The 13670-nt window shown below is 39.1% G+C and overlaps 2 protein-coding genes across 3 annotated transcripts in view; one reads left to right on the forward strand and one right to left on the reverse strand.

Annotated features, from left to right (window-relative positions):
- The first annotated feature begins 6354 nt into the window (after window positions 1–6354).
- znf414 (zinc finger protein 414) lies at window positions 6355–10238 on the forward strand. Its single transcript, XM_088296687.1, has 4 exons — window positions 6355–6478; window positions 6640–6750; window positions 9123–9228; window positions 9814–10238. Exons 1-4 carry the CDS (start codon window positions 6427–6429, stop codon window positions 10046–10048), a joined length of 504 nt encoding a protein of 167 aa, XP_088152813.1. The 5' UTR covers window positions 6355–6426; the 3' UTR covers window positions 10049–10238.
- mtch2 (mitochondrial carrier homolog 2) overlaps window positions 9814–13670 on the reverse strand; it is a 95664-nt gene continuing 91807 nt past the window's right edge. For both annotated transcript variants that reach the window (XM_088296669.1, XM_088296667.1), the window contains exon 13: window positions 9814–13278. In XM_088296669.1, the coding sequence (XP_088152795.1) occupies window positions 13192–13278 (87 nt within the window). In that variant the 3' untranslated portion in view covers window positions 9814–13191. The remainder of the gene's footprint in view (window positions 13279–13670) is intronic.

Below are 13670 nucleotides of genomic sequence, written 5' to 3' on the forward strand. Positions count from 1 at the left end.
AAGTCTGGTTAGAACCGTGTTAGGGTTGGAAAGCCAGCAGCTATGAACATAAATGTTGTTTCAATCAAAACATATCTAGACATAAAATAGGATGACGGCTACATTAGCAATTTAGCAAACGCTCTCAGACCGAAACACAGAAATGACTGACTGGAATGTAAAATATTTCAGGGAAATGCATTTTCCTATCCACAATTACACGTTAATACAAAATTACACTTTGTAGAAGTAGTTTTTAAAACTTGAGGAAGAACTGACCCCCCTCACAAAACCTCTTGAGTGTCCTTGCATTATTACAGTAATAGCTTTTTTTGTTTTTAATTTTTCTGTCATGTTTGTAAACGTCACTGTACATTGTGAAGAAAATCGCAAATTAAATCGAAATCGCAATATCTGTCCGAAAAACCGCAACACAATTTAAAATCGCTCAGCCCTAGTTAACAGGATGATGAATGACAGACTGGAGTTTAATGCTGCAGAATTTAAGGACTGTAAGTAACTTGTAAGTAAAACTGACTAATTCAGAAAGAGTTTTGGTAAGCCTCAGAAAATGGGAATAAAGTTGATCATGTTTTTTTTTTTTTTTTTTTTTTTAACCCGAACGCCAAATCCAGTCTCCGTTAATGTCTTGTTTCATTTCATAAACGAACATAATTTGTTTGCCTTCACGGAGGACTAAGAAAATCATAATGCATTCATTCACATTTGACTGGAAATCAAAGGATTTTGACTCTTTAAAATAATCTATTTTTTTTAAATTGTCAAAAACGTTTTTTCACCTTTCTGTTTTATGTGCAATAAGCTTGCTGGTGACATGAAATCTTACAGATTTTATTTTGGTTACCCATTGGACTATCTCGACACTTGGGCTTCTTTGTCTTTGTGTTTTAACATAATAGCTTTTGTGCACTTTTAATGTTGCCAGGCAGTCACAGGGCACACAAACACACACTCGCACTAGCACTCGCACTCGTACGTTGGGCCAATTTAGTATGGTCCCATTAACCTTCCATGCCTGTCTTTGAAATGTGGGAGGAAACCGAAGTAACGGAGAAAACCTTTAAGAGAAATGTTAAGTAAAATTTGGAGGGATCAGAAATGTTATGAATATACAGTTGAGATTATCCATCCATCCATCGTCTTTACCGCTTCTCCTCACTAGGGTCGCGGGGGTGCTGGAGCCTATCCCAGCTCTCTTTGGGCAGTTGGCGGAGGACACCCTGAACTGGTTGCCAGCCAATTGCAGGGCACACAAAGATGAACCACCATGCGCGCTCACACTCATACCTAGGGGCAATTTAGAGTGTTCAATCGGCCTGCCATGCATGTTTTTTGAATGTGGGAGGAAACCGGAGTACCCGGAGGAAACCCACACAAGCACGGGGACAACATGCAAACTCCACAGAGGATGGCTGGAGCCAGGATCGAACCCATGCCCGATGCTGCCTATTTATTATTTATATTTTTATATATATATATATATATATATATAGAGAGAGAGAGAGAGAGAGAGAGATATGTATATATATCTATATATATATATTTCAAGAGAGAGAGAGAGAGAGGATTTTTTGTACAATGTAGCCAATCTCGGAGGCGGCTTTCGCTTTTCAAGTAAGTTGTCTGAAAAATGACTGCTGTCCTGACAACTGGCTTCTTAATTCCTTCACCTTTCTCTTCTTCAGCTCGCTTTTCGGCGGAAAGTCGGTACCATATTTTCCATGAACAGTCCGAAAATCCCGCTCCACATTTCCCTTCTTTGGTATTGCGATTGTAGTTTGGCCGATGAGGCAAACACACTTCGAAAATGTCATCGTGAAAAACAACTCCTCCTCCCATTCCGTATTAAAGTGATACGTTTTTGTCTTCTTACTTGGTCCAGCACCCCCACTCATGTTTATACCCCCCTTGAGTTCAAGAGAATAAAACGAGGGCTTAAAATTGGAGGTAACCAACTCACTAGCTTGTTAGTTGTGCTGCACTTAGCACCGTTGTTTGCGCATGCGTGGTGACCTATGTTTTTAAAAAAAAAAAAATCAGGTGTCATCTGACTGGGTGCCCTGTATCAATCACATGACGGATAATGATAGGCTGACGTCTATTTTTTAATGTCGGAATGTGAGGTGGCCCATATTTGCACATCAAGATTTCCTTAATTGTGTGTTTAATTTAAAAGATCCACTTACATCAACTGAGAGCCAAACATTACAGCGATTTTTTTTTTTTTGACCACAATATTAATATCCATCCATCCATTATTTGTACCGCTTCTCTTCACAAGGTACTGGGGGGTGGTGGGGCCTATCCCAGCTGTCTTTGGGCAGTAGGTGTGGTACACCCTGAAATGGTTGCCAGCCAATCGCAGGGCACACAAAGATGAACTACCATCCGCGCTCACACTCATACCTTGAGGCAATTTAGAGTGTCCAATCAACCTTCCATGCATGTTTTTGAATGTGGGAGGAAACCTGAGTACCCGGATGAAATCCACGCAGGCACAGGGGAGAACATGCAAACTCCACACAAGAAGGCCGGCGCCGAAATCGAACCCACGACCTCGGCACTGTGAGGCCATCATGCGAACCGGTTGTCCACCGTGCCGCCCAATATTAATACATAATGGACAAAAATGCTAATGTGTGACCATGAAGTAGATATAATGGGCACACAAAATACTAATTTGTGGGTTAAATTCATCTGAATAACTTTGACATCTGGGTTAGCAGACGCCACACATGTGTGCTGGAGACCTCAGTGTGTGCTGTCCTTAAAGACAACTTTCTTTGAATAGTTTGACCTTATCTTTGGCCTGCAATGGCAACTTTTTCACAATGACTTTCTGGCTTATTACCAGCCTAAAAGAAAATCCAATCTTATTGATACGTCACCATAGTCTTTAACCCCCATTTTTCTCTAGGCCGATTTTATGCAATTTTTTACTCAGAAGATAGAATGTATTCGTGATGAGATTAAAGACTCTGTTCTTAAAATTCCGTCGAATTCCGCGATAAATGGTGTTAATAGGGACATTAGGGCTGATAACTGTCCGATAACCTTATGTCAATTTAAAAAAAATATCTCTTGAGAGCCTAACAAAATTGGTTAGTGCAGCAAAACCGACAACTTGTGTGCTCGATCCGCTTCCTGGTAAACTAATTAAAGAACTGTTTACGACCCTAGGACCGTCTGTTTTAAATATAATTAATCTATCACTTACCACGGGTGTAGTACCAGCAGCTTTTAGGACCGCCGTTATCCGACCGTTACTTAAGCAACCAAACCTTGACCCAGATAGTCTCATCAACTATAGGCCGGTTTCAAATCTTCCGTTTATTGCAAAAATTCTTGAAAAAGTCGTAGCGCAACAACTTAATGAATATATGACTGCTAATAATCAATTTGAACCTTTCCAATCGGGTTTTAGAGCCGACCACTCTACTGAGACGGCCCTTGCTAAAGTTACTAATGATCTTCTCATAGCTATGGACGCCGACACCTCATCAATATTACTCTTACTTGATCTTAGTGCCGCTTTTGATACCGTTGATCATAACATATTATTAAAACGCCTTGAAACGTGTGTTGGCATTTCAGGTTCAGCGCTTTCTTGGTTTAATTCGTATCTGTCGGAGAGGACGCACCGTGTAATTCATGGCAATACGACTTCGGATCTTTGTAAGATCATATGTGGAGTTCCGCAGGGATCGGTACTTGGACCTCTATTGTTTAGCATCTATATGCTACCGCTTGGTGATATTATACGGAAATATAACATTAGTTTTCACTGTTATGCTGATGATACGCAATTATACATGCCGTTGGATATAACGAATCCGCGCGACTGCTATAAATTAGAGGCGTGCCTTGCCGAAATTAAACAATGGATGTCTTTCAATTTTTTGCGTCTTAACTCAGATAAAACCGAGATGCTCATCATTGGACCAGCGCGTCATCGGTACCTTTTCAAAGACACCACTCTGAATATCGATAAATGTAATATTATCCAAAAGGATTCAACAAAAAATCTCGGTGTTATATTTGACGCAACTATGTCTTTTCAAATGCACATTAAAAATATTACTCGAACTGCGTTTTTTCATCTGCGTAACATTGCTAAAATTCGCCCAATTCTATCAACGTGTGACGCGGAAATCTTAATCCATGCGTTTGTTACGTCTCGCCTCGACTATTGTAACGCTTTGCTCTCGGGTCTCCCCATGTCGAGTATTAAAAGCCTGCAGTTAGTTCAAAATGCAGCAGCTAGACTCTTAACTAAGACGAGAAAGTTTGATCATATTACCCCGATATTAGCCAATTTGCATTGGCTTCCGGTCCACTTGAGATGTGATTTTAAAGTTCTGCTACTTACTTTTAAAATATTGCACGGCTTAGCACCTTCTTATCTCGTTGACCTCGTGGTACCATATGTTCCGTCCCGAAACCTTCGCTCACAAAATGCTGGTCTTTTAGTGATCCCGCGAGCCAAAAAGAAGTCCGCAGGTTCTAGAGCGTTCTCTATTCGGGCACCAATGCTTTGGAATGCACTTCCCTCAGATATTAGAGGCGCCACCTCAGTAGAAATGTTCAAAACACTATTAAAGACGCATTTATACTCTTGTGCATTTAGCTGAAATATTTGTTGGCCTGTTTACTGCCGCTTTTTTTTCTTTTGTTTTCTTTTCTGCCCCCTTTTCCCCCGGCTGGGGGATTAGGTGACGGTGACCCACTAGGAAGTTTAAGGCATTGACCAACTGGGCATGCACCTGTTCCAGTGATGTCGTCTTCCTGCAGCGCGACATTTGATCAATTTATTTATATACTTTAGCATCTAATTTAATTATTTGTTGGCCTGTTTACTGCCGCTTCTTCTCTTTTCTGCCCCCTCCTTCCCCTGCTTGGGAATTAGGTGATGGGGACATGCTTTGAAGATTACGGCACTGACGAACCGGGAAGGGACCTGCTCTGCCGAAGTCGTCTTCATGCAGCGCCTTTTCTGATTTCCTTATATTTCAGCACTTCATTGAACTACCTGTTTGCTATTTCTGTTCTTTCTTTTCTGTTCCCAATTCCCCGAATTAGGTGATGGCGATTCACTTGGAAGTGGCTGTACTGAATTTACACCAACTGACCGGTACAAGATCGAAGGCTCATCTTCGGATATGCTGCCATGGATATTACGGCCCTGGATGAGGACCCACTCCACTGAAGTCATCTTCCTGCAGCACTTCATTCAATTGACTCTTATATTATCTAATCTATTATTGCATAGCATCATTGTAGGTGTCAAATGTTGCCCAGTTGGCATCCATTGCAGCCTGGTCATCCTGGAAGGGGGATTCCCCCATCTGTGGTCCCTTCTCAAGGTTTCTCACTTTTCCCCTAATGAGGTTTTGTGAGTTTTTCCTTGCCCTCCTGGGGGTTAAGATCGGGGATGTCGATTGTGGCTATGTAAAGCCCTTTGAGACTGTCTGTGATTAAGGGCTATACAAATAAAATTGACTTGACTTGACTTGACTTGGCCTGTTTCATGATTTAATTTTTCAATGGTTCATTTTAACTAACTTGACATTAATAATAATTATAATGACAATACTGATGATGATATAATAATAATAATAATAATACGGCATATGGAAAACGCTTTGTTACTGCACAGCTGTTGTGAAATACACTATATAAAGAAAAATGTATTGTCTATATATATATATATATATATATATATATATATATATATTAGTGATGTCAAGTGATTCATTTTTTTAACTAATTAATCACAAAAAATTCCATGATTAATCACATTTTTCAACGACTATTTTTTGCAAAGCTTATAACAGATATTTACTTGAATAATATCTTGGAATTTATGCAAAATCACCAAATATTAAGTATATTTAATTCAAAGACTGTTCTTATTTCCTTTTTGGATTCTTGAATATGATCTAAATGGAGACATCTTTACAGACATTTGTTTTGGAAACATTTCTCAAAACTACCCACAAGCGCCACACTCCAGCAGTGTTGGTTTACAAGGCCCAGTGGTAACATAAACACAGTGTTTTGTTCTGAGACGTGCGAAAGACAGCTAATATGGCACAATATTTGCAAAGTATGCAAATCATTTTTGAAGTAAATCAAACTGAGTTAACTGAGTTAAAACATTTTGGATTAATCACCTGAGTTAATGCTTTAATTTTGACTGCTCTAATATATATATACATATATATATATATATATATATATATATATATATATATATATATATATATATATAAATATATATATAAATAAAAAACCTTTCCAATTCGAAAGGGGGCAGTAATGCATCGACAATGCCTCATGCTTTAGGAGAGGAAGATTTCGCGCAGGCGCCTTGGGTCATTTGTGTCGTTATCTATTGTGGCGGATTACAAATACAGTAATAATACAATGTCCTCTTGTAGCACCACCCTGCAGAAATTTGACGTGACTGGAACAGAAGGTTAGTTTTTTTTTTTTTTTAGACGAAGCCTTTCAGGCAGTCAGGCTCGAAATTCGACATTGACGTAGATACTCATCTCAGCAATGGTTCTGTTGTCACTTCTGTTATTTTTTATTTATTAGTAAGCTAGGTAGTTTATTTCTTCCATATCTCTCTTATAGGAAATAAGAGGACGCCGTGTTCATTTCACGGGTGTCAACGCGAGTACACGGATGTGAGCGCTTTCGAGAGTCATGTGAGGGATCATGTAATCCCAGCTCAGTCTCTTACTGGTAAACGATTCATCATTACGTTGCAAGTGTTTTTGTAAATATAATCATCATCAGTCTTGGGCAAGCTACATTCAAAAAGTGTATTACATAGTACTAATTACTTGCTTTACAATATTACCGTCTGGAGAGTTTTTAGTTTCAAGTTTTCAGTTAAATGAAGTTCCACCAGGTACTGTTGGACAGCTCCGCCCCTCTCTTCACCCGAGTGTACAAAACATGCGGCCGCAAATCCGATGATGCGATTGCGAAGTCAATCATCAAACTGCGGCTTAGGTGTCCTGGTGCTAAGTGCACATGTGGACACCCTATTTTGAACATGGTGTTTGTTATGGACTATCAATGACGTGCACAGAATTACAGTAACAGAACACCACTTGGGATCAGATTGGTGGGATCGTTCCTCCCAATCACACCCTTCCAGGTTTTATTGTCATTACCAACGTGAGCATTGAAGTCCCCCAGCAGAATGAGGGTGTCTCCAGGGGGAGCACTTTCCAGCACCTCCAAAGATTCCAAAAAGGGTGGGCATTCTGAACTGCAGTTTGGTGCATAAGCACAAACAACAGTTGGGACCTGTCCCCCCACCCTAAGGTGGAAGGAGGCTCCCCTCTTGTCCACCAGGGTGAACTCCAATGTAGAGGCAACAAGCCGGGGGGTAATAAGTATACCCACACCTGCTCGGCGCCTCTGGCGTTGGGCAACTCCATGTCTAGTTGGAACTTCTCTGCCTCACACTCCAGCTCAGGCTCCTTCGCTGCCAGAGAGGTGACATTCCATGTCCCAAGAGCTAATTTCTGAAGCCAGGGATCAGAGCGCCAAGGTCCCTCCTGCCTCTTGCTGCTGCCCCGCTCACATGGCACCCGACCCCTTTGGCCCCTCCCTCAAGTGGTGAGCCCATGGGAAGAGTGCAATAATTAAAACCAAAAATCTCAATGTTTTCATAACACCTGATCGACTAATTTTAGAAGAACGTGCATTAACCACCACCACCACCACCAGTCTCGACTCTGGAGATAATTTAATGCCCATTGGGTATTGCTGATTTCCTTAGTCCTCCTTGAAAACAAACACATTATCTATGTTAAGCAAAATAAAAAATAATGGAGATTGGACTAAGGAAAAAAAATCAGATAATTTTTGTTTAAACTTGCTAGCTAACCCTAACTTTTTTTCTTTTCTCCATTTTACAAATTAACAACCTGGTCATGTGGAAAGATTTGGAAACCTTTATGAAGCTACCAAATCTACTTTCCCTCTCACAAGATGAATCTATCTATTGTCTGTCTGTCTACATTTCTTGTGCTTTGGATTTGAATTGTAGGTGCTCAGGCTCCCTCCGGCATTCCAAAACCATGCTTATTAAACAGCCATAAACCGAAAAAAAAACTATAAAAAATATATGAAAATAAACAACATATTGATTTGTTTTTGTTGTATTAATTTCTTTCAACATGTCTGGTATTGGAGCAATCCAAAAGTAATCAAATGTATTCAAGTTACATTAATATTACGTTAGTTTGATTACATTACGAAATAAATTTTTTTAACAGGTAACCAATAACTGTATGAATGTATCACTTTAACAGTCAGATGCACATGTTAGGAATAAATGGGTAATTTAGTCTCATGCTTACTGTTGCTGACTATTGTTATTCGGTTTAATAATATAACTTGATCAAATCTCTTCAACAATTCATAATTAAAAAAAATGATAATATCAGCATCGTATCAGACGATATCATAATCGGACATTATTCTACGCAGCAATATCAGTATCGGATAGGAAGTGGAAAATGTATCAGGACATCCCTAGTAACTATAAAAATACATGTGTTGATTTAATGTTTAATGAAACATATGTGGTTGTAAAGACAAAGTACAATTAAAAACCAAGAAGAGTCAATTAAAATGAAAAAAAGGCAAAGCACACACTTTCACGAGTGAACATTTAATTTCATCACGTTAAAAGTCACACATTCACTTATTCCGCGAAGATGGGAATTTCAGTACATTTATTGAGCAGATCCAGAGATTGAATTGGATCATTGGGCCATGTTCAACAAGGAAACATACACGATCTTTTGAAAAATATGGACAATGCAAACATCTGTTCAAAAAGTGTCTGAACATCTTTGTAGTGTTCATTTTCATGCTGGAATCAAATCTATTTTTTCTTACACACTTAAATAAAGTCTGAAAACACGTCTGTATTTGTACTATAAGACAATTAAAAAATATTTTAAAAGCTTTTTTTATATATCCTTTTGCTAATCTAATAAATCACCCTGAGAAATGAAGTTTTGTTATTTCATTCTATTTGCTCCAATAAGTCTTTTTTGTGCATGTGTGCATTTATTGTATTACCTCTGCAGGAAAAGCATTTCAATGCTCTCATGTTGGCTGCAGCTGCTCCTTCCCAAACATGCAGAAATTGATGGAACATATGAGACGTCATCATAAACCCAACATATTTTTCTTGTAAGTTTTTCTAATTTATTAAAAATTGAGTCCTCCACTCCTTTCCCTCAACACATATTTGCCTGCTTGCAAGGATTAAAGCAGGCAAAGTGGAAGTTTTGCAACAGTTCATCTGGAAACGGGGGGTTTTTGCAACACCCCTGCCTGCATGTATGTGCTACACTATATATGCATACAACAGAATGAAAATGTAATTTCCCTTTGGTATATATATATATGTGTGTATATATATATATATATGTATGTATAGCCATGTTGCAACCGTTAGCGAGCTTCTGTGCAAAATGAATGTGGGAGGGGCTGTAACGTACAGTGAATGGGTCTGCGCTCGTCAATCCAGCATATAAAAGGCGTAGTAAGCAGCGTTGCTCCTCACCGTCATAACATTTTGCGTATTGTTCGATCCAGTGCGCACCGAACCGTGACCACTTTATCGAACAATTCAATAACACGTATCGTTGCACCCCTAATATATATATATGTATATATATTTGAAAGAACTTTCAGGTTTCCTGCTGTGTAGACACTAATTTGGTTTGCATATGTTAAAGTAATTTTTGAGATCTATTTTTTCTTTGTTCATAGGTGTGAAAATTGCCGCACAAAGTTGCGATCATACCGTGGCCTCCTGACTCACCTTCACACCTGTTCCAAAGTTCCTCGGGGGAAAAAAAAGTCCACAGAACAGACGCCCCTTCAACCAGTTGGTGTGGGAAACTCAAATGCGACACCGCTGCCTGCTAATCTGAACCCGACTCAGATGGACATTGTGTCCACACCACACCTATTGATTCCTAAACCTGAGGGTTCTTCAATATGACTCTCCCCCTACCACTTGTTTCACACCATTTTTTGAACCAGGAGACCTCTGGGATCTGCAGGGATCTGGGAGAAGAACAATGGTGAACTTCTTATCCCAAGCCAATTTAGTACAAGTCAACTTGCCTTTCGTTGATGAATTAAATGTATGTGCAAGTAGAGCGTCTAATAAATCTGCACGTCAATAGCAAGCAGTGTCAGAATGTGCTGCGAGTGGTTAGAAACAATACATTTGGTTTTGTATTATAACGACTTACCTTTGTGATACATATGGCATCAGCACATCTTTTAAAAGCCTGCGCAGAATTTAGCCACGTAGAAAACGTACAGTGACATGTTGAACAGCATCCATAAGTATCAAAATTCACCAGGGCAGTAACAGTTTTTTGAACAGCTTGTACAAACGATATCACGCGTCTGCACATCCCTGCTGTAATTAAATGTAAGGTTTTTGTGAAAAAAGGGAGTGAGACCAAAATAAGGTATTGCCACTTTTTCCATCACTGACCTACAAAAAATAAAACTTTGAGATGGTAAGAAAAAGCAAAACAATAAATGCAACGAACAATCTGGTTGCACAACTATGCACACCCTTATACTGGGGATGTTGCTGTGTTCCAGTTTTGCTACAGGAACATTGAAAAAGTATTACATTATGGATTATTTGGGGGGGGGGGGTGCTGCAGCCAATCCCAGCTGACATCAGGCAGTAGGCGGGGGACAAGCTGAACTGGTTGCCAGCCAATCGCAGAAGTTTTAGTATAGTTTTGGTAAATTTAGTCAGTTTTTGTCCAAATTAGGCATACAAGGTTCCCACCCAACAGCAAAGACTTTCGGATCGACTACTAACGATTATTACAAGCTGATAAAGTGATAACAGTGGAATCAATGCTCATAGCTCCAAAACAAAGAAATATATTGGGTCTGAAAAAGGAGGTAAGTCTCACTCTAACTTATTGTCTTCACTTTACCAGACACATATGAGGACTAAAACAAAATGTTGTTATAATAACTAATACATTTGCGGCAAAAAGGTTGGCACAGATGACGTACTTTCAAAAACAAAGTTGCAGTAATATTTTAAATTGTACAAGCACAGGTTACAATACATTTAGTGGACACAAAATCGATCGCAATTCCTTAAAAGAATCAAATACCTTGATATTGCAACAATTATATTATTCCTCAGTTGTTGCTTAATGTCTCAATATTTTTACCTGCAAAGGTCTTCTAGAATGGAAGAAATACTTTACCTTTCCTGTGCGACACACATCTGCACTCCTGTCTTGTGTTCGGTAAAAATAATTGCACTTCCGATGGCAGTGTAAGGCCACTGTAGTGGCTGATGCACAACTGTGACATTGAGAAGTCGTTGGTTCTTTTATCACAGATTTAATTGTCATTTACCTGACATCTTTTGGCAACAGTCTTTCGCCTTCTTCAGAGTGTCGCATGATGGTCTTGTGACTTGTCTTTATCTCATGTTTGTTGAAGGTGTGGCCCACCTGTCAAAATTCCTGCCGTCCGGTTGCCCCCTCCAGGATGGTAGAGAGGATGTATGCAGCCTCGTCCCTGTTAGTAGTCCAGGGGCCCCGCTTCCTGATCTCATTGGCCTCCCTAATCCAGCACTGACATTTGTTTTCTTCGGTGCAGATGACTCTGGCCTTTTCCCAGTCCATGATGTGATTTTCTTTTACAGTGATCGTGATGGCTGACTTGTGCTGCTCCTGTTGTGCCCTTTCTTTTATTGCTCATGTGTCTGATTGCTGTCTCCTTTTCACATTCATTTTTTACGTTATCCATATACTTTCAATTCATCTACAAGCTATCTACAGACAAAAAGGATTTGCCATGGGAAACCCACTGTTAGCCATTATGTTGACTTTTTTTCCATGAAAGACCAAGTTAGGAATCTGTGATAAAAGTACCAACAACTTCAAATAGAAATAAGAGACATTATGAACTTTATTCAATGTGACATTAAGAGTCATTCATATAAAAGAAAACCAGTTTAAATCCACTGCAGTAACTATTGTCTTTGAAAGAGGTCAAATTTGGCAAATTTGTATCATTTCGTGTATATACCAGGGGTCCTCATTCCTATTATGTATATTTGCTATTGGTTTGTGATTCAGATGAGTCTTCATAAAAGAAATCATAAATAGAAGTAGATGTTTGTTATTTTTGTGTTTTGTGTCAAAATGAAAAACATTAAGTGACCCCATGCTAGCTCTTCTACAAGCTGTTCTCTACATTTCTGGTGGCCCACAATTTGATATTTTGTCCCATTAGAGACCTGGTAATTCGGATTTGGTAATCTTGAAAACAATGTATCTGGATCAGGGTGATCTAATCCAATGTTGGCTTGGGAAAAAAAAAACGGCATAAAAGTAAGGCTGATTACTTGGACCTGGACAAAAAAAAAAAATGAATTTCCAAATCTGGATCAAAATGATCCAGATTACATGTTTTGGACAACTGGCCTTTGGGGATCAAATTGTCTCCCTAAGACAAGTGGCTGAAGACAATGCCACACAAGGTCAAAAGGCAAATTTCACCTGAGTCTGATATACAAACTTGAATTCTAAAGATACCTTTACAAAAAATGGACAAATAAGTAACTTTTATTTGATATTAGAATGAGCTGATAGAAACACTTGACTATTGTCACAGAAAGATCTGTTGAATTTCATATGCATGTACTGTATGTGATTAGACAATGATCAGTCTTCTTCCATACTGATCATACTAAGTAAAAATAATCCTACATGCCAAACCCATTTGATCATTAGAATGTTAGACATTACATGCAAGTGCATTTAAAGAAATGTGGATAAAAAGTATTGCAGAGGAATCATGGATGAAAAGAAAGCTATGGGGGATGGGCACTGACTGATTGACCTGTAATAACAATTTGAGATTTACTTGACTAAACTGGTCCTTCAATCAAAAGAAATTCTGTTGTATTTAGTGTCATGTTCTCATGAATCCGAAAACCTGACTTGGAAATTCTTTGCAACTTATAAAGCACACAATACGCTATAAACAGGAACAAATGCATACAAAAATAATGATGGACAGGCAGTCTCCCAGATGAGACTTGGTTGACTTGCATTTGCACAAATACCGTTGCCTCCTTTTCTTTTAATAAAATCTTTTCTGATCAATTGCATACGTCTTTCCTGCTGGAAGCTTCCTGAAGAATAAACTGTTTCCTCTGCTCATGTTGCCCTAGATTAAACAAAACAAAACAAAATAAAACAGAAAATTGTTAGCCGTGGCTGAAATTCAGGAAAAAAAGTAATATTTAAAAACAAATGTGGATTTCATGTATCAATTTCAATCAATGCCAGCCAACATACTCAAAACTCTATCTTCAGGAACACCCAGTCTGTGAATACAAGTTAGACCAAGTACTCTTGGGTCCCATTCGATATATTCAGAATTCAGAAAGCCCTTTATTGTCATTGTACTCTGTGTGCGGCTCCTCATGATGCCGGCTTTTGCGAAAGCCCTAACAACAGAGCTAGCAGACACGTTTGCCCATATAGGGGCATTGGGGGCTGCTTTGCACTGGGGGCGTGCCTTTGCGATGTCATTCACGCCCATCTCCCCTCTCACGT

This window comes from Idiotropiscis lumnitzeri, chromosome 5 (assembly GCF_059441095.1).
Source record: "Idiotropiscis lumnitzeri isolate Australia: NSW breed Sydney's pygmy pipehorse chromosome 5, RoL_Ilum_1.0, whole genome shotgun sequence".
In the NCBI taxonomy this organism is placed as follows: domain Eukaryota; kingdom Metazoa; phylum Chordata; class Actinopteri; order Syngnathiformes; family Syngnathidae; genus Idiotropiscis; species Idiotropiscis lumnitzeri.